This window comes from Bombus flavifrons, chromosome 15, assembly GCF_040668555.2.
Source record: "Bombus flavifrons isolate JBK064 chromosome 15, iyBomFlav1_principal, whole genome shotgun sequence".
NCBI classification, from domain to species: Eukaryota; Metazoa; Arthropoda; class Insecta; order Hymenoptera; family Apidae; genus Bombus; species Bombus flavifrons.
In genome coordinates this window covers 4,337,112-4,363,690 of record NC_138456.1, presented here as the reverse complement: position 1 = coordinate 4,363,690, position 26,579 = coordinate 4,337,112, and the positions used below count along the sequence as shown (strand labels likewise).

Here is a 26,579-nt window from a genome sequence, read left to right as displayed (position 1 = left end):
ATTATGAGCCTATACTTGATAACTTGATTAACGAATATTACCTTGAAATATGCAAGCGAAAAATACTTTACAGCTTCCTAGAAATCGACCATTATTTACAAACGAAGATTACCGTAAAACCTGTTGACTATAGAAAGACAGAAAGACGAGAAAGAAGAAAGAAGAGAAAAGACAGAAAGAAGAAAGACGATTAATGAATACAAAAGAAGACAAGAGACCATAAATAACCCAATAGAAGGAAAACGAGAACAAAATTCAAAGATGAACGAAAAGGGGAAGATCGGACGATCGGTACGGAGTCGAGAGAGGTCGCTTCCTCTTCGCAGTGACAGCGTTCGTGTTTGCGACGAGCAAATAAACGAAACCGCGGCGCGTTACGCTTTTCTCCGTGGCATTACGGTTAACGATGCCGCGCGCGCTTCTCTCCCCTGCGATCGTACGTTGCGCGTCTCTCGCGAGGCTCCGCTCTAATTTACGATGTTGAATGTGTACCAGCCATTTTCATTAAGCGCGTTTGCCCACACCGTCGGCACGGCCCAGACGATACCATGTCAGAACATGAGAAGAAGGGGGGGAGGGGGTCAAAGGCCACATAATGTGACATCCTGCCGTCAAACTCTCATCTGCTCGGTTATATTACCATATGTGGCGTTTCCCTCCTTTTCTACTCTCTTGCACGCTACTCTTCCTCTCCTACGAACCAGTGACTCTCATTTTCACAACCCCTTGTCACGTTTTCAGATACAACGAGAGTGGAAAGCGAATACAGATATCGAAGGCAGGACATTTATTCGAAAATTGTTGTATATAGTGTCACGTAAAATTCGTGATAAAAAAGAAAGAGATGAGCAATAGCTTAACTTGACTGTCCTTTTATATTTCATATTAAAAATTGGTATTCAAGTATTAAAATAATTGTTCAAATCGCGGCCAAGACTGTACCGAAGACTAATCTCGTGGTCGAATGCTCGCAGTTTTTATATGTTGAGTTTGTAGAAGTTGAGGGGCAAGGAGAGGATCCTAAGTGTCCTATGTAATGGGGAAAATTTGGTGTTGGGCCATGTGCGAAGGTAAGATCAAAGCCTGAAGGTTCATTATCAGGTAGTATGAAATGACGTGGATTTGGGTATGACAAAATCCGCAATCACTTAGTTGCCAACCCAATAGTACTTGTCTAGAGTAGCAGAGAATGGTCTGATCAACGTGGAATCTGGAAACAATTCTTTCGATGTAAAATTGACTTTTATTTTTCAGTGGCGTTATCGCGAATTCGAGCGAACATGGTAAACGAATGGTACCTTTTATTTGTATTAGTTCGAGGTTGTAAACTCGACGTTCAACGTGATGCGAAGAGAACCAGCTCGCTGTATCGGACGCTAATAAAGAATAAAAGTTGATTTTACATGGAAAAGATTCACTTTCGTACGTACGTTGTTTGAACATTTCTTGCTCCTCTTAGCAAGTATTATAACCCTTTATTTTATGGGCCCTTTTTTACGACCACTGTGTAGACAGTCGGGTAGGAATGAAATTTTGTTAAATATATGGCTTGTTTACGCAAGAATGTAAATATTAATTTCAATCATTTTCTAAATAATCTATATATTACGAGGGTGAATACGTAATAAATAAAGCTTAAGTATATAACGCTAGTACAGATGAGATGTGGGACGATGTGGGTACAGTGTGGAGGGACGAGTGTCTATAAAGAACATTGTATACCAAGTCTATTCTATGGCCCCATGGGGAAATGGGATTACAAATACCCATCTATCTATACAGCACTGTTACTAAATTAAATACAAAATTTATTCATTATTCAAAAATAAAATTAATTCATAAAATTGTTCCATTACTCACTTCATATGAAATTCATTTAAATATAAAAGATATTCATATCGTAAATTGAAAAAATGTGAGAAAGTTGCCATGTAGGAATGCAAATTAAATGGTAAAAAGACGTAAATAAGAATCTGTAGATAGGTCAATATACCACGAATTTCATTTTTGAAAGGTATATACTCGCTTTTGAATCTCACTGTATTTCAATGACTTTTCACATATTTTACGTACAGTCTTATATAATTGATACTTCGAACACTCTGCTAGTATGACGTGTGTGTCTATACCTGAGTCCTTTTAAGTCTCCTGGAGACTTACGGTTATACGGTTATGTAGATTTAATTGAAGACTTTTATAGTTAGATTGGTTGATCAAGATAATAAAGTTCATCCTTCGACATCTTGAAAAATTCGAATCTTTCAATTTACTTTTTTTTTAGTTTTCTAGAACTGAAGAATTTGGTCATCCACATTTTGTAATATAATTAAGATGATTGAGAAAATTAATCGATGCATATTGAAGAATTTAGGGCAACTGGATCGTTGTAGACGTTGGAAGGGTTCGTATCTAGTAGTGGCGCGCACGTGGAGCCCATAAGGCGATGGTATGCGAGCGGTTCCACGGCTGGAGCCGTTCAACACTCGTAAAAATTCTATGTAACAGCATCCGGTCGGCCGTCCCGGCTCGATACCTCCCCGGGGATAATATAGAGATTAGGCGAACGTGTCAACGGCCTAACCAGCCGTTGTTTCGTTCGCCTTCGCGTCTGGAAATCCTGCGAATGCGACAAGAGTGGGCACAATCGTTTTTGTCACGCTCCATACTAGTCGAAATTGATTGGTTTTATCGTTCGGTCGAGAATTTTTTAATTGACGATTGTGGTTACAGTCAAATAGGATGAAAAATGTTGTCTTCGTTTAAATTTAATTGTAACTCTTCACGAATCAAAGAGCATTTCATACTCTGTTTTATATCTGTACAATTGGTTTGCACCAAATAAGTTGCGCATTTGAAAAAAATATATTTTTTAGAAATATTTTAAAGAACAAAATTTTAGCAAATGTTAAGTAGGTTACGCGATACTTGAAATTGCTATATTTTGTAATTTCTCGACTACGGTGAATTGTTTGGAAATTGTTTGTGGAAGTTTCTACCGTGAAATTGGGTTGCTTTCGACACGAAGAACGGAGCGACTGGGTCACAGATCGATTCTACGTCGCCGATTTCGGAAATTTGCCGTTCAGGTGAACATTCGGAAATTAATTCGAGAAACAGTTATGTCCTATTCCGATTTCCAGCTAGCCGTCGCTTCTATCGCCCCGTCTCTCGCATTTCGCGGATGTTTGACTTTGGTTTTGGTAATGTGACGCGCTCCGAACCTCGTCTGACGTCAGTACAATTTATTTAGGAATACCATTAACGATGAAGACTAGAAATCCTATGTACATTAATCGAATTTATGTATTAAAATCGTCATAATCCATTTGGTAATAACGATAATTATGTTTCAATACAATTCATTATAAGATACGTTTCAATCTTTGAAATTCCTGAGAATTTCGTAACACTGAATTCATCTCTGAATTATGACAAAAATTCGAAACTTTGAATTCATTTATCCATTAAAAAAATTTCTGTTTTTAAATTTAGTTTTTGGCATTTTGATAAACTTAGAACTCGGAATTCAGTCTTTGAAGCTTCCACAAATTTTTTAAGCTTCAATTTCACTCTCTAAAATTTTACGAAATTCGGTACATTGAATTAATCCCACGAATTTCCAAAATATGTTTAATCTTCGAAAACTGTATCTAAACTACAGCAAAATTTTTCAACTTTCTCGAGTTCCGATGATTTGAACAGAAATCTTTTAACAAAAGGAATGCTAGCAATTATCTTAGGAAAAGAAGAAATATTTGTTCTTTGAGCGAACTGAACAAGACTGGAATATCTACGTAAGACTAGAAAACAAAGAGGATTCTTAAATTGGTTCGAAGAAAGGCTGTTAGACTTGGGTTCTATGCTACCGTCGGGAATTATTGAAATTCATGGTAGCGTATCGTGGCAGGAAATGAAGAATTACGGAACAATCGATCAGCGTCTGCCAGTTGACCTCTTTAACTGCTTTATCAAGTCGCCTGTAGTCGGATTAACAACGACGGTGCCGGCAGATACGCGGTATGAATGGTACGAGAAGTTTGCTCAATAGAAAACGATCGCTTCTGTGTAATTGAGTTTTGAAATGCTCTAATTGCATAACTACCAACTTGATAGGTCGCTTCTGTTCTCAGAAATTCGATCTTATTTTATTTGATTCCTCGAAACTTTAGACAACATTTAGGAAATCAATCTCATTTTCAGAATTTCTTAACGTAGGTGAAATCGTCTCTTGTCATTAAATAAAACAGCGAACTGTACGTATGAATATTATTATATTTGTAATATCTTTTCTCGAAGAAACTTGTTGATAAATGTTATAAAAGGAGTATTTTTAAAAGGAATCGTTGTTTGTCATTAATAAAAAGAAATTTACTTCCTGTCAGAAATTGTTTAACAAAATGAAACCTAAAACTGCTTTTATTGTCGATAAAGCATAGAAAGTGTACACGTGAATATCATTATATTTCTAATATTTTTCTTGAAAAAACTTCTTCACAAATTGTTCCCTTCTTTTCTCAAACGAGAAGCGAAAGAAATATTTAAAGAAGAAAAATTGTGCTTAAGATAATCAACCTTTTAATTTCACAGTTTCGTCTCTCCGAATTTTAACGTTCTATTCAAAATTGAACTTGACCTCTGAAAAACCGATTTAACTCTGGATAGAGAAATTTTCTCGTATAAATGAAATTTAGTTTACTAAATTACATACCAGAATTGGTAGCTTTAAAATCGCGAACAGCGAGCATGTGGTACGGTGAAAGTGAGATGAGAAGGCATTAATCCTCGTAACATTGACCTCGTGAGCCCTCGGAATTAGGCAAACAGACAACGCTCGAGAATAAAAAGCAAAAAGAATCGACGCGTCCAAAAATATCGCAAGATATTTCGCAAAAATTTCGCAAGCTACGATTAATTAACTCACTGTCGTACCGCGATCTATTCCTTTCTTTCTTTTGCCTCTCGATAGAAATAAGACGAATAATACCGAGTGTACCTTCTGTTGCGGTGGAAACCACATCTGTCGATAGAAGTTTCGTTTCATTGTAGACCGAGTATAAAGTTACTTGTAGTTGATACGTTAATGGAAATCTCTAGCGATACTGGATATTTTCTGGCCACTGTTGACCTTTCTAGTGAATATTTCTTCTTTTTTTATTTGTTTTATTAAGCTAACTCGAAATTGATAGAGATTGAAGATAAAACAGGCGACCCTCGTGCACTGAAATGGACTATGATCACAAGAGGGGAGGATGATATTTGAGTTGATAACGCAAATCTTTCGTTTGACTCATATTTCAAATATTTCACGCACTTGACTTGGTTTCACTGCTATGAATTTGATTTACATCGAACGTTAATGTAATTTCGTTTGATAGTTTTATTTTATTTCAAGTATTTCTTACGTGTATTCTTTGATGAAATTCGAATTTAATCGAGAATATTCGAGTATCGAAATTTCGTTTCTATTTCGATTGAAACTTAATTCCAATTTAGATCTTTTGTCAGCGCGATCCTTTGTGCATCGGCAATTCAATCATAAAGAATTCAGTGCTCACTGTGGCTAGCGAGTTCTTCGTATCGATAGTTATAGCACTGAGAATAAGGGCGATCATTGTTTCTCGCTGAACGGGAGACTTTGAAACGCGATTTCTTTCTTTAGACATGTGACTGACGCGGCAGGCTGATAAGAAAGGATCGGGAAATGGTTGGATCGATGATTGATTAACAGGAAATTAACAAAGTATACTGGAAGCCTTGCTACAGGCAGGCTTTGAGAATTATGAGCAATTCCGTTGTTACAACGAGAATTGACTCTAAATTTAAATGGAAGTTGAGATTAAGATTAAAATTCGAATGGAAGTTGGTGTTTTATCGAGCGGCCTAATAATTCGCGATTTTACGTCTTGATAAGTCGTTTCATTTTTAATTAACCTAGAGAAATGAAAAATAGAGAAAAGGGCGTATATAACAGGTCGTCTGATTGTAACAGGCGCACTACTCGATATTAAACGATAGACCACGCAGCAAAACCTGTTATTAGACGTAAGCTCATTTACATCATCTCGATATCCAATTATCAGCCGGTTACTTAAGCAGCTCATAGTCGATGATAAAATCGTATACGTCTTATGAATACATGGACGCTACATCGTGCAGAAGTTGAAGATTCCTCGGTGCCTTGTACAATATTTATCGCTCGCGTGAATGTTAATCGCGGCAGAGAAGAAAGGTGCGCGCTGTTATTAATGGAACAATTAGTTTCACGGGTGTTAAGATGTTATCGCCGGTGTCTGTTTGACTGTTTAAATGAGCGGCAGCGAACGGGCCGCGTTCCTACCGGTGAATGCCAGTCGTGTGGCTCTAGAAGTCAGTAGGAAGGAGAATGAGATAGGTGCGAGCCAACTCTATCATTGTTTGTTCAACCGAGACAGATAATTTGAGTTTAATTTGGATTTGATGTAGTGGAATGAATTTTAAATAACTGTTACGAATCGTAGAATTATGTTTGCAGATTATTTTCCTCGTGAAATCGAGCATCGAGTCTGTACAATTAGTTCAATTAGTTTCAATGCTTTCAGTGATCGATGGTCAAGTATTATAAATGAGATCAACGCAAATCGAATCAAAGAAAACAATTCGTTTAGATTTACTGACGCGCGATAGCCACTATTTTGGCGGTTGTCAAACAAAATCAAATCAAGTTAAACACAGACAAACGTACGAAGATTTGACTTAACATTCATTGACTCATCGAAGCGACAAATTCGTCATTCTCACTGTATCAAACGACATCAAACCAAACTACGATCCAAATCAAATACACGGAAGTTCAATCTATTTTGGTTCATTAAATTATCACATTTGTTGTTCCATTAAATCAAAGCAATCCAAACTAAATCAAATCAAACACAAAAATTCAACTCGAACCATCACGACTAATCAAGTCGATATGTTCGATTCTTTCTTAAATACAATACACTCAAATATACAAATATCCAATCTCTACCGGCTCATTAGATTATCGCATTTGCCAATTCCATTGAATCAAACCAAACCAAACCACATCAAACCAAGGCAAACCAAGCCAGATCATATCAAACACAGGAAAATTCAACTCAAAACCATCGCAATTCTTCAAACCAGTATTATCCAGTACGTTTGTTGCTTCCTCACGCGCCTCTAACCAGTACCGTTTTATCTTCTGTTTGCAGCACGCGAACAACGTACGCAAGTCGGCGGCCGAGTACGTGGCGCGGCGTCAAGCGCGCAAAATCTCGATGACACGATCGATGACCTCGTCGTTGGCGTTACCGATGAGCCAGCTGAGCGACGTGGCCTTCCTGCCGAATGCGAAGGCCGGCACCTTCTTCGCCCGTGACAACGTGTCCAACTTTATCGGCTGGTGCCGCAACAGCCTCGGTATCATCGAGTGTCTGTTATTCGAGACCGACGACCTGATTATGCGCAAGAACGAACGACATGTGATTCTCTGTCTATTGGAGGTCGCCAGACGGGGCGCGAAATTTGGTATGCTGGCGCCAATGTTGGTACAAATGGAGAGACAAATCGATCGAGAGATCGCAGCGGAGAATAAAGCGGCGAACGGAGCTCATGGAAATAATGGAAACGAGGAGAGCGACGACGACTACGCTGATATGCAACAGGAGGAACCGTGTCTCATTTATGGACCCCAGCCGCAGATCGTCACCAATGATCTGAAGAGCCTGGACGAAATGGTGAGTGGTCTTTTGTATTTCGTTATTTGATATAGAATGCTGTGATTTAGCTTTCTGATAATAATTCGTCTTTCGAAACGTCCCGCGACATAATTTTCAACTCTGCGGACTTTTGTCTGAAGCTGTACCAAGAGATTGCAAAATATGTATATAGATATCATAAAAATAATTTTAAAAGCAGTTTTTGCTTTCAGGCAACGTATATTCACTTTTTTCTGACTTGGATGTAATTAATCAAAATTTATCATATATAGTATAGTTATTTCGAAAGGAACATTCGAAGAATTACTTTTATTAGTAAAAGATTACTTTTTTCTATAATAAAAGATTCCTTCCATTTCGATATAATTTTCGATGTAGAATATTAACTACAATATTTTGTATTGTTTTTAAGTAACTATAAAAGTAGTCCAATATACAATCAACTGCTAGCGGACTACGTCTTTATTGGTGATTTTATAGACAAAGCGCTGTCTGTTTCAACCCGTGGGATTCCAGAGTCGCAAGTCAGCTTAGGAAACGAACTCGTATTTTTAAAAAGGTGACGCGACTGTAATATTCCCAGACTATGAAAATAACTCGCGCCCTTAGGTCTATCGGAGTGTATTTATGGCGTTGCTCCCCGCTGACCGTGAATATCACGAGATCAGGAATAAGAGAGTGGTTTATTCGTATTCCGGCGTTGAAAGGCGAAAGAAACGCGTGTAATTCACGTTCCATAATTCATCGTTTATCGGTGGCTCTCACAAAATCACATTCCTTTCCCACAAACCCCGCAACAAGTCATCTCTTCCCACAAAGGGAATTCGCTATTTCGCGAAGGAGATTTTCTATACGGCAAAATCAAATTCGTCGTCGCGTACAAGTAAAAATCGAAAATCTCGTCTACGGTCGTTTCACATGGATTCCCGTTTACATAATTTTCTCACTCTGTAACCTTGCCAAATCCACTAAAACGCGTACACGTTCAACAATCGGAAAACAAAAATTCCCAACCTTCGTCAAAGTGTTCTCTAACCAACACACGTTACGTGCGTTTCAAAGCGCACCGATGTATCGTCGTCGCAAGTGGCCCGATAATTTTACAAAAAAAAAAAGAAAAAAGGAGAAATCCCTTGCATAAAGCCTTAACCAGTGTACATACGCGAGGAAACGACGGTTTGCACGTCGCCTTGATAACTCTCTTCCGCTGGCGACTCGCCACTCGTAAATCGTATTAGCATGACACCGGAGCAAAAACCGTCTCGCTTCCAGTTCCACTTGCGTTTTCCATCTCTAAATGGATTAAACGGCCACTAAATCAGCCGGCTAAACGCAACGCGTTCGCGTCACGTGGGCAGAACAAGCGTAATTGCCCGCCATGCACGTATCGCGAGACCGATTTCGTTTTCGTTGCAATTCGATCGTAAACGGTTGGCGTGTGCTACGTGGGAATCGATCGTTTGGCCCCGACTTGTCCACTTTTCACGCACTCTACCGTCGGTCACGCGTGTTAGAGGTTACCGTACGGCTAGAAGTTCCTCTGAATGGTCGCTAACGGAATTTATAGTCGTATTGTCCGATTCTTGTAACGTTAGAGGCTACCTTCAGACTTTTAGTTAGGCTACATTAATTGAATCCTACGGCTGTGGCCGTTGTTGACTCGAGCTTGTGATTGGCATTATTTTTAGTTGTGCTTTGGTCGCTGGATAACTCGAGGGATTAATTTATGTGAGCTATAAAGTGTACCTCTATAGTTGTATAATGGTACTTGAGACAATAGTTGGAAAAGGGTGTGGTACGTGCCGATGACGGACAAAAGCGATGAAAATGTAATAGTCCAAAAGAATTCAGATTAATGTGTTCGTTTATATCTACTTCGACGATGTCAATCGAAAGCCACGGCAGATTTATATCTTCGCTTTTAGTTCTCCGCTTATCGCTCGCTGTTAGACTTGATGGAAATTGAATTGCAAATTCCATTCATTCTACAAATACCACGTTATATGAGATGTGTACGGGGAAGAAAGTATCAAGTACAACATGTTTCTCACGATCGCAAGAGTTTCAGAATTTTCTCAAGAGTCGACCGCGTTCTTCTCTCGAAAAATTAAAATAACAAAGCTGTTCCATTTTCCAGCATTCTTTGTGTAGTTATCCGCGGTATGCGCGTCAAAACACGCTTAGGCATCCGAGGGATTTACCCGGTTGTTGTTTGAACATGGTCGACCCCGGACTTAATGCTTGCACGTCGACTGAATGGGAAAAGAGCGATCTGCTGATACATGTTCGCAAGAATTCATACACTGGCGCGGCGCCAACAAATCTGATGTTATGCCTAACGGCTTTCAGGCTCGCAAATAAAGTTTGCGCGCAAGAAAAACTAATCAAAGATCATACGATAAAGTATAAAATTGAATACACGATGCACAGACCTGTAATATCGATCCATTAAGAAGCAAAGTTGCGTTAGCGTAATGTTTCATTTGAAGATGACAGGAAAACGTGTAACGAGGCTATTCTCGTTGGTTTTCTAATATCGATGTTACTTGATAACTAAAAGGTTAAAACTATTTTTATATAAAAAGGATTATATAAGAATATTTAGGTTTAAATTCACGAACTTTTGCGAGAAGCCAATAGTAAAAATACCTGACAGAAATTCTTATATCGTGGTTACAAAAAATATCGGCACACTATTTATTATAATATCTATATGCTAATTAATTGAGTCATTTATGATTGGTAGTTTCATATGATTATAAAAATTCGATACTCTAAAAGTGTAGAGGCTGACGTTTCAAGCTTTATTAGAGGATAAGGATATGTGCCAATATTTTTTTAATCCACTGTATATGTAACAATTTTGATTAGGGGCCAAGATAACGATAACCACAGTAACAAAGAATCATTGAACTCAACATAACGACAAAGATAAGGTACGTGAAACGCGACAGCACTAAATACCAAAAGTAGCAATTTTTTAAAGAACAAAGGATACATTAAATCAAACTGGGTATTATTATATGACAAAGTGTGCGTATAGGTGTGTCGATAAAAGTTCACTGTACATGAGCGACGTTCACCGTGGAGTTCAAAGACTAACCAAGGGGAAATGTGCGGGAATTCTCGGAGAACCGCGCGGCGATAACGTGTCGCGCTAGTTGGAAATTTCTGCGTCGTGAAATGCCGTGTGCTCGCGCGCGCGCACATCGCTGTTGTTTGAGAGTCGGCGCGCGAAAAAAATCGACTAGAAGGTGTTTTCCAACGTGTTTCAGCCGGAACTAACGGCGTCTGGCGGGCTTAATGCGACTGAAAGGCCGCGTGTGCTTTCGAAAGCGACAAGAAACGCTCGTTAATTTGTTCCATCGGAACGAATGCAGCCTTGCGTTTGCTATTTTACCGCGCGAAACTTTTCTTTTCCGTCTGATCTCATCGTTATTCCCAGGCAGACTCGATACATCGTTTAGATTCTTAAAGTCTGGAAAGTCGTAGGGTGTGTACAGGAAGTCTCATATATTTAGTTGTTAACATTCTGTTGAATTTTTCTTGGCAAATTAAGCAATCGAGCGAAATTGACGAATTTCATCGGATTTTATACAGTCGAAGAAATAATATCTAGGTCCATCATTCCTTAATCAACCATCGCTGGTTAAACGCATGACTTTCGAACGAACCGATATACCCTTTCCAAAATCATGCTGAAATCATCACGATATTTACCCATAGAAAGTGGAAAACTTATTCGATATTTATCATTGAAAAATCCTTAAATGCAGTCTCTCACAGTGTTGCAACGTTTTCGTTGCAGTCGTGTTGACGTACTGTATAATTTCGAGAATAGAAGAACTCTCCTCACACTTCCAACTTCTATCTCCTCCATTAAGTATCTACAATTTATTTAGCGTTCGGCTTATGAACGAACCTATTCACCCTTCTCAAAGCTGTATCGAAGCTACATTTAAAACTACAATTAAAATCATCGCAATATCCATGAAAAGTAGGAAAAACGTTTCTCCTATTTATCATTGGAATATCATTCTTAGCAATCTTTAACAATGTTGCACAGTTTCATATCTCCACAGCCTACACTATGTGTAAGGCATATTGACATATCGCTAGACACTTGATTTTTTGACGAACCTATCCACACTTTCCAAAACTGTTCCGAAACTGCACGCAAAATTATATCGAATATCTGTTTCCATAGAAATTTCCAACTTCCATACAAACTAGGAAACGTTTCCCTCATTTACCATTGGAAATCTCTTTACAGTAGTCATTCACAATGTTGCAACGTTTCCTTCGAATCAGCTTACCGTATAAAAAGAATAAAATATAGTCGAAGACTAAAAAACCTTCAAGACTCGTTGTTCTCTTCACACCTCCAACTTCTACCCCCTCCACTACGTATAACTGGTTAGACGCGCGATTTTCAAACGAACCTAAGTCTCTACTCATCTCATCTCACATCTTCAACTTCTATCTCCTTTGGTAATTACGTGTAACCATAAAGTACAAGACTATAAGTGCGCGAATTTTGAACAAACCTATACACGCTTTCCAAAACAATGTTGAAACTATCACGGTATCTGTACCGAGTAGAAAGACTTTTTCGACATTTATCGTTGGAAAACCCTTGAGAGCGTTGTTTCGTAACGTGTTGAAACGTTCCCGTTGGAGTGAGGTCGTCGCGATACCCCGCGAATTTGCATTCGAGAGAATGGCACGCGTGGCGGGAAACGGTTTCTTATGGAAGGATCGTATACGGAATCGCAGCTGCGTGGCTGCTCGTCCAGCTCGCGATTTATCCACGGGCACGTCCGCATGAATACAAACGGGCATTTCTGCGCGGCGCGATGTCAATTCGCGTGCGCGTTCCATAAAGGGCAATTACGAAAGGGAAATCTGTACAGGTCGATCGGTTTCAGCGTCTCGTTCACGTGTTCCTGTTCGCCTGTGCAAGTCGCCTATGGCTAATTAAATTGAAAAAGTCGTGGTGAATAGACGCGATACAGCGGAGGCTTCCCTTTTTCGATGGCGCGGGTGTGTCGCTGGATGGAAATGGATTTTAACGTTCATACTCCGTGTTCCAAGCTATGTAGCTGTACTATGTATGTACAGTGTGTTGGCGCTATTAGTTCCCAGCGTTTCTCTCGTAAACGATAAGTACGTGGAAAGAATGAAAGAGAGAAAGGAGATAGCTACATATTTACGATAATATTATTTTCGCAAGTGCAAAAATCTATGTGCATTTCACAGTTGCATCTTTCTTTTTTCAGTAGAAAACCTTCTCTTTCTTTTTGCATATATCGTTCATGCAAATATATGTTTGCACTTGTGAAAAAGAAATTATTCCGAATGTGTAGTTCATCTTAAACTATTCATCTTTTTCCTCTTTAGTTTTTTTCTTGTGCTTATCGTTTACGAGAAAAACGCTGTGAAATAGTAGTGCGACTATCCTATACATATGAACTTATGTGTTTGTTTAATCTCGACCTCGCGGTCAAAATATCGGACTTGGTTTCCAATTTCTTTTTAATTACCATACACACGTATCTCTGTAACACATTCTAATCTTTCTACGTTTACCCCTATCCATCCTTTTTAATCCATAATAATCATACAATTAACGCTATACATTTCTTACCCTCTATTAACCCTTCTATTACACATATCTATTCTTTGATATCCATTCCTCGTCTCTTTTTATTTATTTCTTTTTTTATTTTGTTTATGTCCCTAAGCCATTCTAATACTTCTCCCACCCTCCTATCCTGCAACATTTTTTCAATACTTATATTTTAATTCTTTCTACGTCTTTGCTCCCATTCTTCCAACCTTGTGTTTAACATTCTCCATATTCCTTTGACATATCTCGCACATTCTCTCTTCTTCTTTCTTTCAATATTTATTCCGTCCATATTACGAAATTTTGCTCTAACCATAAGACTTTGACCTGTCTCATATACCTCCTTTTGTCAAGTACTGTAGCATATCTGTCTTGCAAATATGCTTGCACGTTTTATCATATTTTGACCCAAGTATCTTATTGTATTGTAATAAACTTTGTTAAAAGTACTTTGGTATTTTGAATCGAAGATACGTAATAATTAAGTGGAATTTTCGAAAGTTTAAATTTTCGATAGAAACGTGTCATAACTATACGAGGTTGCAGAAGTATCGTGAGCGAAAATGAGATTTAAGACATCATCGATAGCTTGTTATTGCCGGATGAAACAGGAGCAAGAACTTTTAATAGTATTAACGGTCGCGTAAACAAGAGTGCTTACGTAACCCCATAATCACTCGGAATGCTGTATGTGTATCGTTTCTACGATGGAATTTTATTCCTCTGTAGACTCGATAATTGGCTATAATTTAAAGCTAACGACTTTATTGATTCGTTAAAGAGTTAAGTGGAAGTGGGAGCGATCGCAAAAAAATTAGCTGCCCCGTTGGATAAATCGTTTAAGTATAAATGATTCACGATCTCGTTTCGAAATTTTATATTCAAACACTCAGACTTGATCTTTGTCGCTTCTCTTTTGCTTTAAGATTTAAATAGAATTAAACATTAGATAGATTATTTCTTAGAGCTAAGATAAAATAGAGTATTGTAATTAGACCGCGGATTTTTGTGCAAATTCATGTTTTCGAGAATATAATTAAGAAAATAGAACCTCGATAGAAAATTATTTTACTTAGTAAGTATTATAAAAAGCACTGTACTTTGAATATTTCAATGTATATATATATTTTTATACAATTCTGCACTTTCAAATTTCCTATCGATGATTAAAAATTCGCAGTTCAATTATAATATCATTTTTATAATTAATATTATTTTAACAACACTATTTCCTTAGGATAGAAATTTAATTTATACGACATTTAGAAATTCTAGAAATTTGATCTCATACAATTTATATGAACGATCGCGTCTGGATTTTGCATTTGCACTTGGCATTTGCATTTTGGGTCGACGTTTCGTATACACTGTCTACTTCGAGGGAAACCTGAAACCGTGTTACATTGCCCAAATTGTAAATGCCAAGTGTAAATGTAAAATGGGAGCGCGATGGGTTATCCCAAAAAGATATATCTGATATCAAAATATCTCATCGTCGTAAAAGTTCGAGATACAAAATTTATATGAAATTGTGTTAAAAAAGCAGCACGTTATCTTTCATAATTATATATTATATACCAATATATTAAAAATATTATAAACAATTTGAATACCGTGTTAATGATTTTTAGAGAATATAAAAGACGTGTGTATCATCCGTTCACAAAATTTAGTTCGATCTTATCGAATTGTGTTACGCGAACGTATTCTTAAGTCGCGAATTACGTTGAAGACAGAATTAAATGCGAAAAACGCCGAGTACTCTACTGGAGTATCGATTAGGGAAAGGCTGACAAGCGTGCTTGTCTAATCTGAACACGGTAAAACACGCTGCGTTGGTCCTGTTTTTATGGTGAATCATTGGGACAGCCCAAGCTGGAGTTCTGTGATCACGGAACAACACGTTGGGCTCTTACACTCAGCTTAAAAATTGTGTAATTGTCAAATAGATAGTCATAAATCAAATAAAGTTTAGTGTAGAGAGTGTTTCAATTTGTTCGTCGTAAAATTGCTTTAAAAATTTTACCGATTTTCTCGTAAAAGTCTTCTTTGTTGATATTTTATCATAATCATTGGGTTGGCAACTAAGACAAAATCCGCAATCACTTAGTTGCCAATAGAATAGTTCCTTATAAATATCTTATTTATTGTTGACTTTATTGTTGGATTTATTTATTGTTGGATATTTTCTTAACATTAATATTTCCTTCGTTCATTTGCCTCTGTAATTGAAATGGTAGTTTCTTATAAATATCGTAGTCATATGTGGTACTTGATCAATAATTCTGTATAGTTCGATAGTTCGATACACATAGTGTTTTAGTATTATTTCAAAGAATTCAAAGAACGAAATTATAGAAATCTTCATTCATCTATTGTTACAATTGTAATAGTTCCTCGAATGTGACGAATATCTTATTTATGCTTCATCCTTGATCATTATCTTGTCTAAGTCTAGAAACTCTTATCTTTTGAAGTGCCTTATCTAAGGAAAGAACCTGCACTTATCTGACAAGCTAAATTACTATTCGTAGTTTATTGCTATTAGTAAGTTAGAATTATCAACCTATTTGCACTGGGAATTTCAAACAAGTAACCACTTAATTTCTCATATTTCACGTTTAAACACTTAACTGTAGTTTCTGCCATATTCTCTTCGTTTCCTACAGAAAAATTCCTCTTTCTTTAAAAAAGTAGATTCTTCTTTAAAGAAGTCCAAGTTTCAAATATCATCGTATGTATATCTTTCAACACATCTTCAAACAAAAATTATAGCTATTTCTTTGAACAAACTTAACTTCCTAAACTCACTGTCACATTTCAATACTTTTATTCCTTATTCACGGATTCTCCTTCGTTTAAAAGGTGGAAGTTTTGTTAGAAAATCTCCCGTCTCAAAATTTAGATGTCGAATACTATTGTAGTAAATTGAAGTTTTGCTCATTTCCGGTCTAGACGTAGTTCTTTGGTATTCGTGGCTGCCTATGGCGATTCCCATGCTGATAACAAGCATGGTGGCTCGTAGCGAGCTTGCAGGGTGGTTTCTGCTGGCCATGCCAGCCGGAGCTTTGCCTCGCAAGCGCCGAAAGCTCGTATTGATCGCTTTTAGCCCATTTCGTATCAAGTTCAAGCGCAAAGTCCTTAAGTTTCCTACGGAGGACGAAGCTCTCCTTTCTCCTCGAGGATATCGACTGCACAAAGTGGCCCGAGGGTTGCTCGATAGAACGAAGGAAAAGAGAAAGCGTTTTCTCCCTTTTCTCTTCTTAGCTGTTCCTTCGCAAAGGAATAACGATCCTCGTTATTTAATCGCCATTTCCTTATCAAGTTTTAGGTTAAGTGGAAATTATTGGAAATTTTAGATCGGTCGATTGGTAAAAAGGTTGGCTCCATAGTGCCGTTGAAATTACAATTGTTACTTTTTTATTATTGTAACTAATTGTTATTTATGTGAAGTTTAAAGATGCGAAGATGGATAGAATGCGTATAATGTATGAAACATCCAAAGTAGAATAGTCATTGTAATTTTTAGGAAAGTCTGAGTTTATAGTGGTATTATCCTTCATGAGAATATGTTTTATGAAAGATGCTATTTCTCGTAAAATGACGCTTTCCATCTATTCTCATGCAAAATAAGTGCAAAGTGATGTTACAGTTTAAGCGGCCATGGAATTAAAGTGACGTTATCTTTATTCTCAGTGATTAGGGTACACGATTTAACTCGAATTCTTGGTCTGGAAAATTTTGGTTCGTTCCACTAGATGGATAGTGATCCTTAGAGCAGCCGCGTCATATTATATAGTTTTCTTCCTTGAAAGAATTCTTTTTTCGCCTTTATTTATTATATTCTTTAGAGAACCGTATTTTAACAGCACATAATACGTACAACCTTATTATTCCAAAAATAGACAATTTGCCCTGGTTTCTGGCAACTAATGATCCTTCGCTATCATTATAGATGTGTCGAGACTCCGGCTGGTCATTATCTATTCATATATTCGTTAACGATAAAAGCTTGACCGATTTTGAAATCCGCCTCTTATTAAAAAAACGTTTCATTATCGGAGAAAAAATATTTCCTCGACATTCCCATATTTTTCTGCGGATATTTGGCTTACGCTTCATTTCTGACGATAAGTGAGAACGTGTGCAAGCATACGTGTTGTCGGATACCTGTAGCCTCTCGTTTCCATGTTTTTTAATACGTTTCCGTAAATATTTGCTCTCGTCGATGTTGAACACATTTTTTCCTTCACTAACAGATTCGGATGTACACTAAAATGCGTGAATGGAAGGCAATGAAATATAGTAGCGTGGTACTTTAATAAAACGAACGTTATTCTGTTAGAGTGTCCATACTCATTTCAATCGTTAAAATCATCAAACTTTAATGTATACCTAAATATAATTACGTACATAATGGCAGGCGAAAAAGAGTTCAAAAGATAAATGGTACGAAAATTTTCATTTTCATTTTCATTTTACGTAACTGAATTACATTTGACGAGAGCGATGGATATTATTGATTTTATAAAAAAATGTCAATATAATGTCGATCGATAATTTTATAAAAATTACTGATTTTCTTGTAACATCGTTCAATTTTTTCATTTCCTTCCGCTAAATAATTATGATCGAAGCGACATGATGAAAATAGATAATATAGTAATAGATATACATATTATAATAATATATTCTTGCTTCAATAAAATTTAGTATTATTTTTGTCGAAAGCATATGTTTAGTAGTTGTAAAAGTAGAAACTAATCCGAAACTATCGTAACTTCATTGATAAAAATCGTTCTACGATATTCCGCTGTTTTTTGATCGTACACTACTTATAAAACTTTCTATAGATACATGTATGTCCATCGTTTACAAATATGATTGGCGAAAATTACATAAACATACATTGCACGCTACAAGACGACAGTTTGAAAACGTTATCGTACAGGAAACGACGGATCGTGTTCACATAACTGATTGATTCATAACATAACCTCTCAATGTGTACAACTACTTCATTTACTCGTTAAACATACAAGGATTTCCCGTCTACAATTTTCTAAATATAATGAAATAGCAAGAATGCCGTTCCGAGTAGCCGTTGTTAACAATGACGAATCCGACTTTTCTGAAAATTCGTATGATTCATTTGAAGCATATCTTCCATGGCGTCTAAAGTTTGCGGCCATGCTCTATATTAGTATATCTCTACACGTTTTATCGTAAATATGAATCGTATTTGCTGTGCTTAGTCATCGAAAAAAAGAGCTAATGTTTTCACCGAAATCCTTGCGTATTATTACGCACTCGTTCCGAGTACTTGAAATTGCCATTTATCGTTCCCATCTAATTAAGAGTTTAAGCGATATCGATTTAACGCGAGTAACAAGTCCAGAAATTCTTGGCTAACTTTGACGCGATGAAATGTCGCTACATTGAAGTTTACTTGTAAGTACTTAGAGTTGAGAAACTGGTCTAGTAACTTTCAATTCTCACCTATAATTCGGAAGACTGTAATTATTATTCATTCGACATATATTTCTATATTAAATGTATTCTGTACATTCGTGCAACTTTGTATCTTCCATATGTGCATGAGAAACCGCGATCTACTGATTTACTAAGCCAGCATAATACGCAAATTTCAACAGAGAACATTTTCTGAACGTCGAGGTAACGTAACCTCAAAATTCCCTAGATTAGTTTAATAATCACCAAGCAACCACAAATCACAGCTCCCCATCAATCGAACAACAGTCGTGAAAAGCAATTCTCACGCAATCTGAAAAAGCCCCGTGGATGGTCGAGTGGTCGGCGTATTCGCAATATGGAGGCGAATCTAGGTCGTTCGCGCTAACCCATGCCCAAGGCGGCGAGCGCTCTCGTCATTGCTGGCCGTTAATTACTCCGGCGAAGCAAGGGGACGGTTCGTGACACGATCGAGAGAAGAAATTGAAGAATTCTTTCCCTCCTCTATTCTCTCTACTCCATTTTCCTTCTTCTTCTTCGACATTTACTTGTTCTTTCTCCCGTTCGTTTAACATAACCTATCACGATGAGGCGAAAAGAGGAAGAAATAAATACGGGAGGAGCTTCGTAATGTCGAAGCTGCGTTCTTTCGATTATTTTTCACTCAAACATATTTTTCCGATATTACGTAGCATCTCGAATGAAACACTTGTTTTTGGTATGCATTATGATTTCTCGTTTCGATCGTGTGTTAAACATCTTATTAAAATACTAGGAACTTGTTTTGTTGGCCAAACTGTAAAAATTCAGAAGAACAGGAAGACATTTTAATGTATAGGGTATTTCATAAAATGAGCCAGTTTAGAAGTCGGTATGGAACACAAAATCAATGAAAAAAGTTCATACAAGCATGTGTCGTATTTGACCCTATTTCAAAGTTATAGCCACTTTTGTGTTACGATAATCCACGACGGCTTATCTTCATAGAGGGTGCTCGAAATGACCATCCTCGATTTCTATGCAAACCTGCAGTCGTGTCAAACAATTTCGCCATCTTTCAAAAATTGTGTACAAACGAATGATAGAGACCAAGGGTAGAAATTTCGAGCATCTGTGAAGATAAGCAGTTGCTTAAAGAGATTATCCAGGCACATAAGTGGCTATAACTTTGAAAAAAGGTCAGGTAGAAGACACGTTTACATGAACTTTTTTCACTGCAATTCTGTGTTCCCTGTCCATTCCTGAAGCATGTCCCACGTGTTAGGGAACAGATAGTATAACAGAGAAATCATCTTGATTTGTTCAATTGTTTATTAAAATAATGTGACCAACAAGTGCGCTAAGAGACATGAAAGCCATCCCGAGCCATCAGAGATAATAGAGAGTTTCGTAAAGGACAATATAAAAGTGGTACGAAACAGAGGAAACAATAAGCTCGTATTTCGTTAAAAAGAAGGTAAAAGAAGAAAATGAAGAAACATGTACGCGTCCCCTTTGATCCCGCTAGCCTGTCCACGAGAAACTACCATAAATAGCATTGAAGTCTCGAGTCCAGGCGTGTTAGTTATTACGTGCAATTAGCCCGAGATAGCGCGGAGAGAAAAGGCTACCGAGCCGTGCAAGGTCTGGCTGCGGTCTGAGTCTTAGCTAATCCAGTGTTTATCGGCGACTTTCAACCAGCCAGAGACACACACGTTCTCCGTACCAGCGTTCGGTTCCCTGGCCTCTGTGCGGCTTGAGTCACGCGGCTGCTTTTCGTTGCACTTTAATGGTGTGTTGTTGGATTTGTTGGTACGTAGATTGTTCAAAGAGGAAGGTATTAGCTTTAGATTAGAAAAGTATCGGATTTGGCTTACAGAACTTTGAAAGTTTAGCTTGAGAAGAATAACACAAGTCACTTTCAGCAAAGAGGATTGCAAATCTTGGTAGTAGATGTTCGTAGATTTTGTCAGATAATACAGGTATAAATCTATTGCCAGATTAGCGCAAGAGTATCCATAGTGAAAGATAATGGATTTTGTCGAGAAGAATAGATGGGCTTATTTTAGCAATAGGGTGTCATATCTTAGCCTCGGATGTTCATAGATTAAAGCTGTAGGCAACTGCTAAGAGGAGAAACGGAGGAAGAAATACCGAGATATTCTAAGCTATTTGTATTTAATATTCGTAAACAAAAACTGAAATTCTGAATAGAAAGCTACAGTTCGAATTAAATGTTTGTGAAGTCAAAGAACCATTGTCTATAACACTTTGAATAAAACGGCCTCGATTAGACCATGTTCTCATTACTGAGAAAAAGATACTTAGAAAATACAAGAGATTCATTCATTTAACAAATTTCAACCCCACAAGAATTTTTTGCCACGTTTCGCCCCAGAACCCCCATTCTCGACTTTCCCTCAACGAACACTCGAGTTAAAAGAAAAATCGTGACAGACAAACCGGGTAACCCCCTGTGTCCCGTGTCCCCTCGAGGCTTCACGAGGGTCCTGAAGCGGAATCGACGTGGTTGCCACCTTTCGCGCACCGTTCGATCGACAACATCTAGGTTATTCCAATAAAGTGCACTCGAAGAGCTTCTAAACAGCTTTGATTGCCGACCTGAACCGTGGCATCGAGGGTGCGCTGACCAGAAATCAGATTTCACAGCGTAAGTCGCGATCGTCCACTGGAAAACTGCATCCAGTTCGAAATTTATCGAAACTTCGTCTGTGAAACGAATGATTCGTTTTGCTCTAGCCGAGTGTGAAACGATGTTACGTTGACGATGGCAGTCATTGGAGTTGCTTTCGTGTGCTTCGTTTATTTTTTCCTCTTTTTGTGTATTTTTAGAAAAATTTTCTCTAAAATTTGCATAAAACTAATTTTATCAGAATAGCTGGTCATCAGTCATCGTACCACTATACGCTTGTATTTTATTTTCTGTCTCACTTTACCTCCATTCATATGCTGTGCTATTTCTCTCTTTTGATTCATAAAGAAATTTATGAATATTTATGAATATTCTGTGGGTTATGAGCGAGAAAAATTTAATGGAAATAGAATTTAAATTTCATTTTGTGATATCACGTTTTATTTCTCGACCTACTTTGTATTCATTTCTCACTTTTATTCCACAATGTTTCATCATACTCTTTTAACCATATATTCTTCTTCTATCGTATTCGTTACATCAACCAATTTCTCCATTCTTTATTTCTCTTTTCGTTTCAAACATTTCGACAAATTAAATGGGTAAAATTAAGTTTCATTGACATTAATCTACGAATAATTTTAATGAAATTCCATTAAATCTAACGTAAATGGAAGTTGAACGAATAACTAAATAAATTCGAAAGATACGATTAAAACAACGTGGATCTTGTCAAATCTCTGCGAAAGAGAATCGAATCGACTAAATTGAGAATGTACAGCGTGCAACTTGTGTTCGCGGGTTTCGTCTTCAACCGAACAAGGTTTATCATCATTCGAGGCGACGTCTCAAGAAATGTTTATTCGATTGTTCCGACAGATATTTTTAAGGCTCGGGAGCTTACACACGCGATTCAATTCGAATCACGATTCGGCCACGATAAAAATGCGATGTGAAATATCTTCTTTATCAAGCGAATGACAGTTCTCAATAAAGGGCGTGACAAATGGCACTTTAGGTTCGCATCATTGAAATTCACCTTTCTCATTGGCTTTCCAATCTCATACGCGATTTAACATACAATGTTTCGATTTCTAAAAAGCGTGCTGATGAGATGGTAATTTATTTTTAGTTAAATTTTTTAAGAATTGTCATTGCTAGCTACTGCTGAATGTTAAACAGAATATGCGAGTACATTGGATGTTATACAGTAGCGTTGAAAAGTAATGGTCCCCTTTTTCTGCCTGGCATTTGCGTTAAAAATATCAAGTAACATGATATGTATGTGATTTTAAATAGCAACTGAATATGTATTGAGTTGGCAACTAAGTGATTGCGGATTTTGTCATTAGGCGGTGATAACAAAATCCACCAATCACTTAGTTGCCAACCCAATAGGTGGTTGAGCAAAATTAAATTTTCTCTTCAGTAGGTTACTATATCGTTGCTATTGCGGTATTCAAACACTGTAATTCTTTAAATTATTTATTTCTTTATCTTTCTCTCTCTGCACTGTTCTCATATACAAAATTATTTGTTGTTTTATACACTAAATTATTTAATCGTTCGTTTATACTTAGCCTTATGTTTATAACGATATAATGGAAAGATGTTAAATAAGAGGAAAAATAAGAACACAAACTCTGTCCAGTTATATTAAAGAAAATTGCATAAAAAATTTTTTTAACAAACGCGTTAGCAAATTCCACTGTACCTTCTTTACGATCAAATTCCAACGTTGCTACTGTCTGGACGCATATTGAGCGTCTGGATGTCTCGATAAATTCGAGAATCGAGCAAATTGGACATCTCAGAGTGGAGGAAACGGAAATAAGACGATCTAGGAGTTAGGGCGTACGCGAAGAGAGCGAACAGCTGAGGTTGGAGCACGCGGAACGTTGCGCCGCGACGTATTGATTGCAGAGACGCCGGCGCCGCGACGCTGCCCTCCGCCATAAAACCTGCGCCGCGGGGCGTCGTGTTTGCGGGAATTCACCTGTCCTCCACGCCATCCGATACCAGCTACAAATCGGAAACCACAAAAGTAAGAATATTCCATCGACCGACTTGCTTTCACCTTATTTTCTTACTTTTTACACCAAAATTTCTTCCATATTTCTTCCTATTGTTGTCTTTTCTGTTCTTCTGGAACTCGAGCGAGGAGATACGCTTGGCAAGGAAGAAGGAGGAATAATAAAAGCACGTTGGAAATGTGCTTTTTATTTAACAATTGTAGGTGACTTCTGTGATATTTTTTGAAATTCGTACAATTGCAAAGTATGGGTCTTTTTTCTTCTGTTTTTTATATTAGATTGTTCTAATATAAAACTAATTAAAAATAAAAATATTCCAGCGACCGATTTCTTTTCACATCTTTTTCTTATCTGTGTTAGACTGAAATTTCTTTCATATTTTTCCTTATCATCGTCTTTTGTGGCCTGTTGGAATGGAAGAAATACTTGGAATGGGTGAATGTTTCTTAGAACGTGCTCTTGTACGGACTTCGGTTATCAACGTTTCGTAATTTTTTATTTACTATTTATGAGTGACATTTGCTGATACTGTGGTAGATTTTTCTAATACTAAATTAATTAAAAAGAAGAATATTTGGTCGATCAATTTCCTGTTGCTGCCTCTTCTGTCTGCCTGTGACTGAAATTTTTTCACGTTTCTCATCTGCGGTATTTTTTTTGGAATTAAAGCAAGAGTAAGTTTGTAAAACTGTTGTTAATTATAACATTAAAAATCTGTCAAATGCGAGTTGAAATGTATATTGAGACCTTTTTACCGTAACTTTTGGGACGTTAAACAGTTGTACAGATTGTTTCACCTATGCATAAAAATGGTGATCATTAAAAATAAATTTCTAGAGAGTCTCAGACTTCTAGAGAGGAACACGTTAAATATATTGGAGGATTCGGGTACTGAAAATTACAAGAAGGTTGCGTACTTTCGAGCTAAGAGATTTCCACTTTAGGTTTGAGAACGTACGGTCTTACATTCTTAAAGAAGTCTGAGCCCGGAATTTTGTATAAGAAATTTACCGTCGAAACTTTGTTTATGATTCCTCAATGTACGCGTGGGTGCAGAATTCGAGGAATCTTGTAGAAAGAAACTTGGTTGGAACACGCACATCTTACAGTTTGTTTCTTACAGTTTTCTAGAAACCTTCGAGAACATGTAAGCCAGAGTGGTCGTAAAATTACAGTAACTCCAACAATAAATAAAGAATTCAAAGGTGAAAAGAAGAACGAAAGATCTTCACGAGTTTGCCAGACAAATTTCCAAATTTTCCTTCTTATAGGATATTCGATCGCCGAAAAATCTTCACAAATTTCACGTCTACTTCGCATCTACTTCGAACAAAATCTCCTAATTTTTGTCGTCTCATTTGAATTAAAAGAACATAAGAATTAATAAGTAAAATAAAAATACGTAATTTACGTGAGAAGCCAATCACCGAGTCACTGATTCATGATTGATAACTAAAAATGTATCACAGTATCTTATCGACTAAGAAAATATTTTTAGTATACTTTTATGGACATTATACTAATGGAACCGATGAAGTTTTTATGTTACCATCGTCTACAATTTCACCTAGTGGTCATTTGTTAACTACGCGTGTTTTTTGCCTGTCCAGCGTTTACAATTATCGACTAATTAGTAATTATACAGATATCCATGGCTCGCCTTTAAAATCAATCGATTATAAAACCGGTATCTGTACTGGATATTTTCCTGTGATTTGCATCGGCTATCGTGGCTGTAATTATTATCCATTGACCATGCCTGTCGAGGAAAACCCTGAAAAGACTACATAGTGCAATTTCTTTTTAATGTGATTTTTTTTGTAGTTCTACTGTTGTATTTTTTTTTATTATTAAAAAAGAATAGAAAAATAAATATTGTTCGTGAAATTATAAAACCAGTTGTATAGTTATATGTGCATCTATGTAGTCGAGAAAGAATTAAGAAAAAAAATAAAAAAGTACGTTTGCGTGAATTTATGACTCTTATTTCATCAGATTTAAGCACGAAAGTGTAGACTTATGTTAACTTATCAGAGATCAAAACATGTACCACTGATTACTATTGTTTATTTTTAAACATCGAATATTTGCGAAACGAGCAAATACTTCGATGGAAAGCGCAGAGATTTCGTTGCACAGAATATTCCGAATGGTTTTTCTGAGGAAACAAGTAGAAGAGATAATTTTAAATGGAAGATGCGCAAAGACCGTAATCTTTGGAAAATAAAATATATACGAATTACTCCTTTCGGAGAATACCAATTTCGAAACTATAATACTCGGAGTTATATCTACTTTGTTATTCCGTGAACTTTTTTCCATGATATCACATAAATCACTATGTTCTTTTTTCGACAGAGAGACTTTTAAAATCAATATTAAGAAATTTATTAAATTTAGAAATTTATTCTCAGAAATTTATTAAACAAATGCTATTGCAAGTTTCTTATAGAAATATTGTTACAAAGACAGATACATTGAAAACAAGATACGTTCATTTTATAAAGCATTATGATAATCTAATTAATTTTATTATCATTATTATTAAATATTAATATCGCTGAACATTTAAATTAAATAAAAATTACCAAGCTATACCTCAGCACGTACGGACTAATATTTTAAAATATTTTATCACATTAATTTGTTTCGTTGTTTCAACGCGTGTTCGTTGTTAAAAAAACCATTGTTTCAATTAAAAAACTATTAAACACTTAAAACGAAGGAAAATTACCAAGCCATGTCAAACGAACAGATTAATTCATTACAATAGTATCTTTTCATAAAGTTGCGATAGAGTTGGATGTTTCGTGAATGGTTGCTTTGGTAGAAATGTCGTCTAGAAACCGTATTAATTAACTCTTGCTACTCTCCATCGTAACACATAGCGTGGTAGGCGAGGTTGCACGAACGAGCCCCATTGTACGGAATCGATCGATCGGCAATCATCGAGAGGAATGCACGGACAAGTACTTGGCAATGTTTTTCACGCAATTCCACTGCGTTGACATGGTGTTTCACGGAAAAAGAAGTCGAGATTCTGTTGAAGAGCTCGGACGTGCACGTGACACAACAGACGTTTCATTATATTTCTT

The 26,579-nt window shown here is 36.9% G+C and overlaps 1 protein-coding gene across 3 annotated transcripts in view; it reads left to right on the top strand.

The window, feature by feature from the left end:
• The window catches only part of LOC138187387 (GAS2-like protein pickled eggs), an 87,837-nt gene that overhangs the window by 34,647 nt on the left and 26,611 nt on the right, over positions 1-26,579 (top strand). For all 3 annotated transcript variants that reach the window (XM_069128113.1, XM_069128114.1, XM_069128115.1), the window contains one exon: positions 7,212-7,736. In XM_069128113.1, coding sequence (XP_068984214.1) covers positions 7,212-7,736 — 525 coding nt within the window. The remainder of the gene's footprint in view (positions 1-7,211; positions 7,737-26,579) is intronic.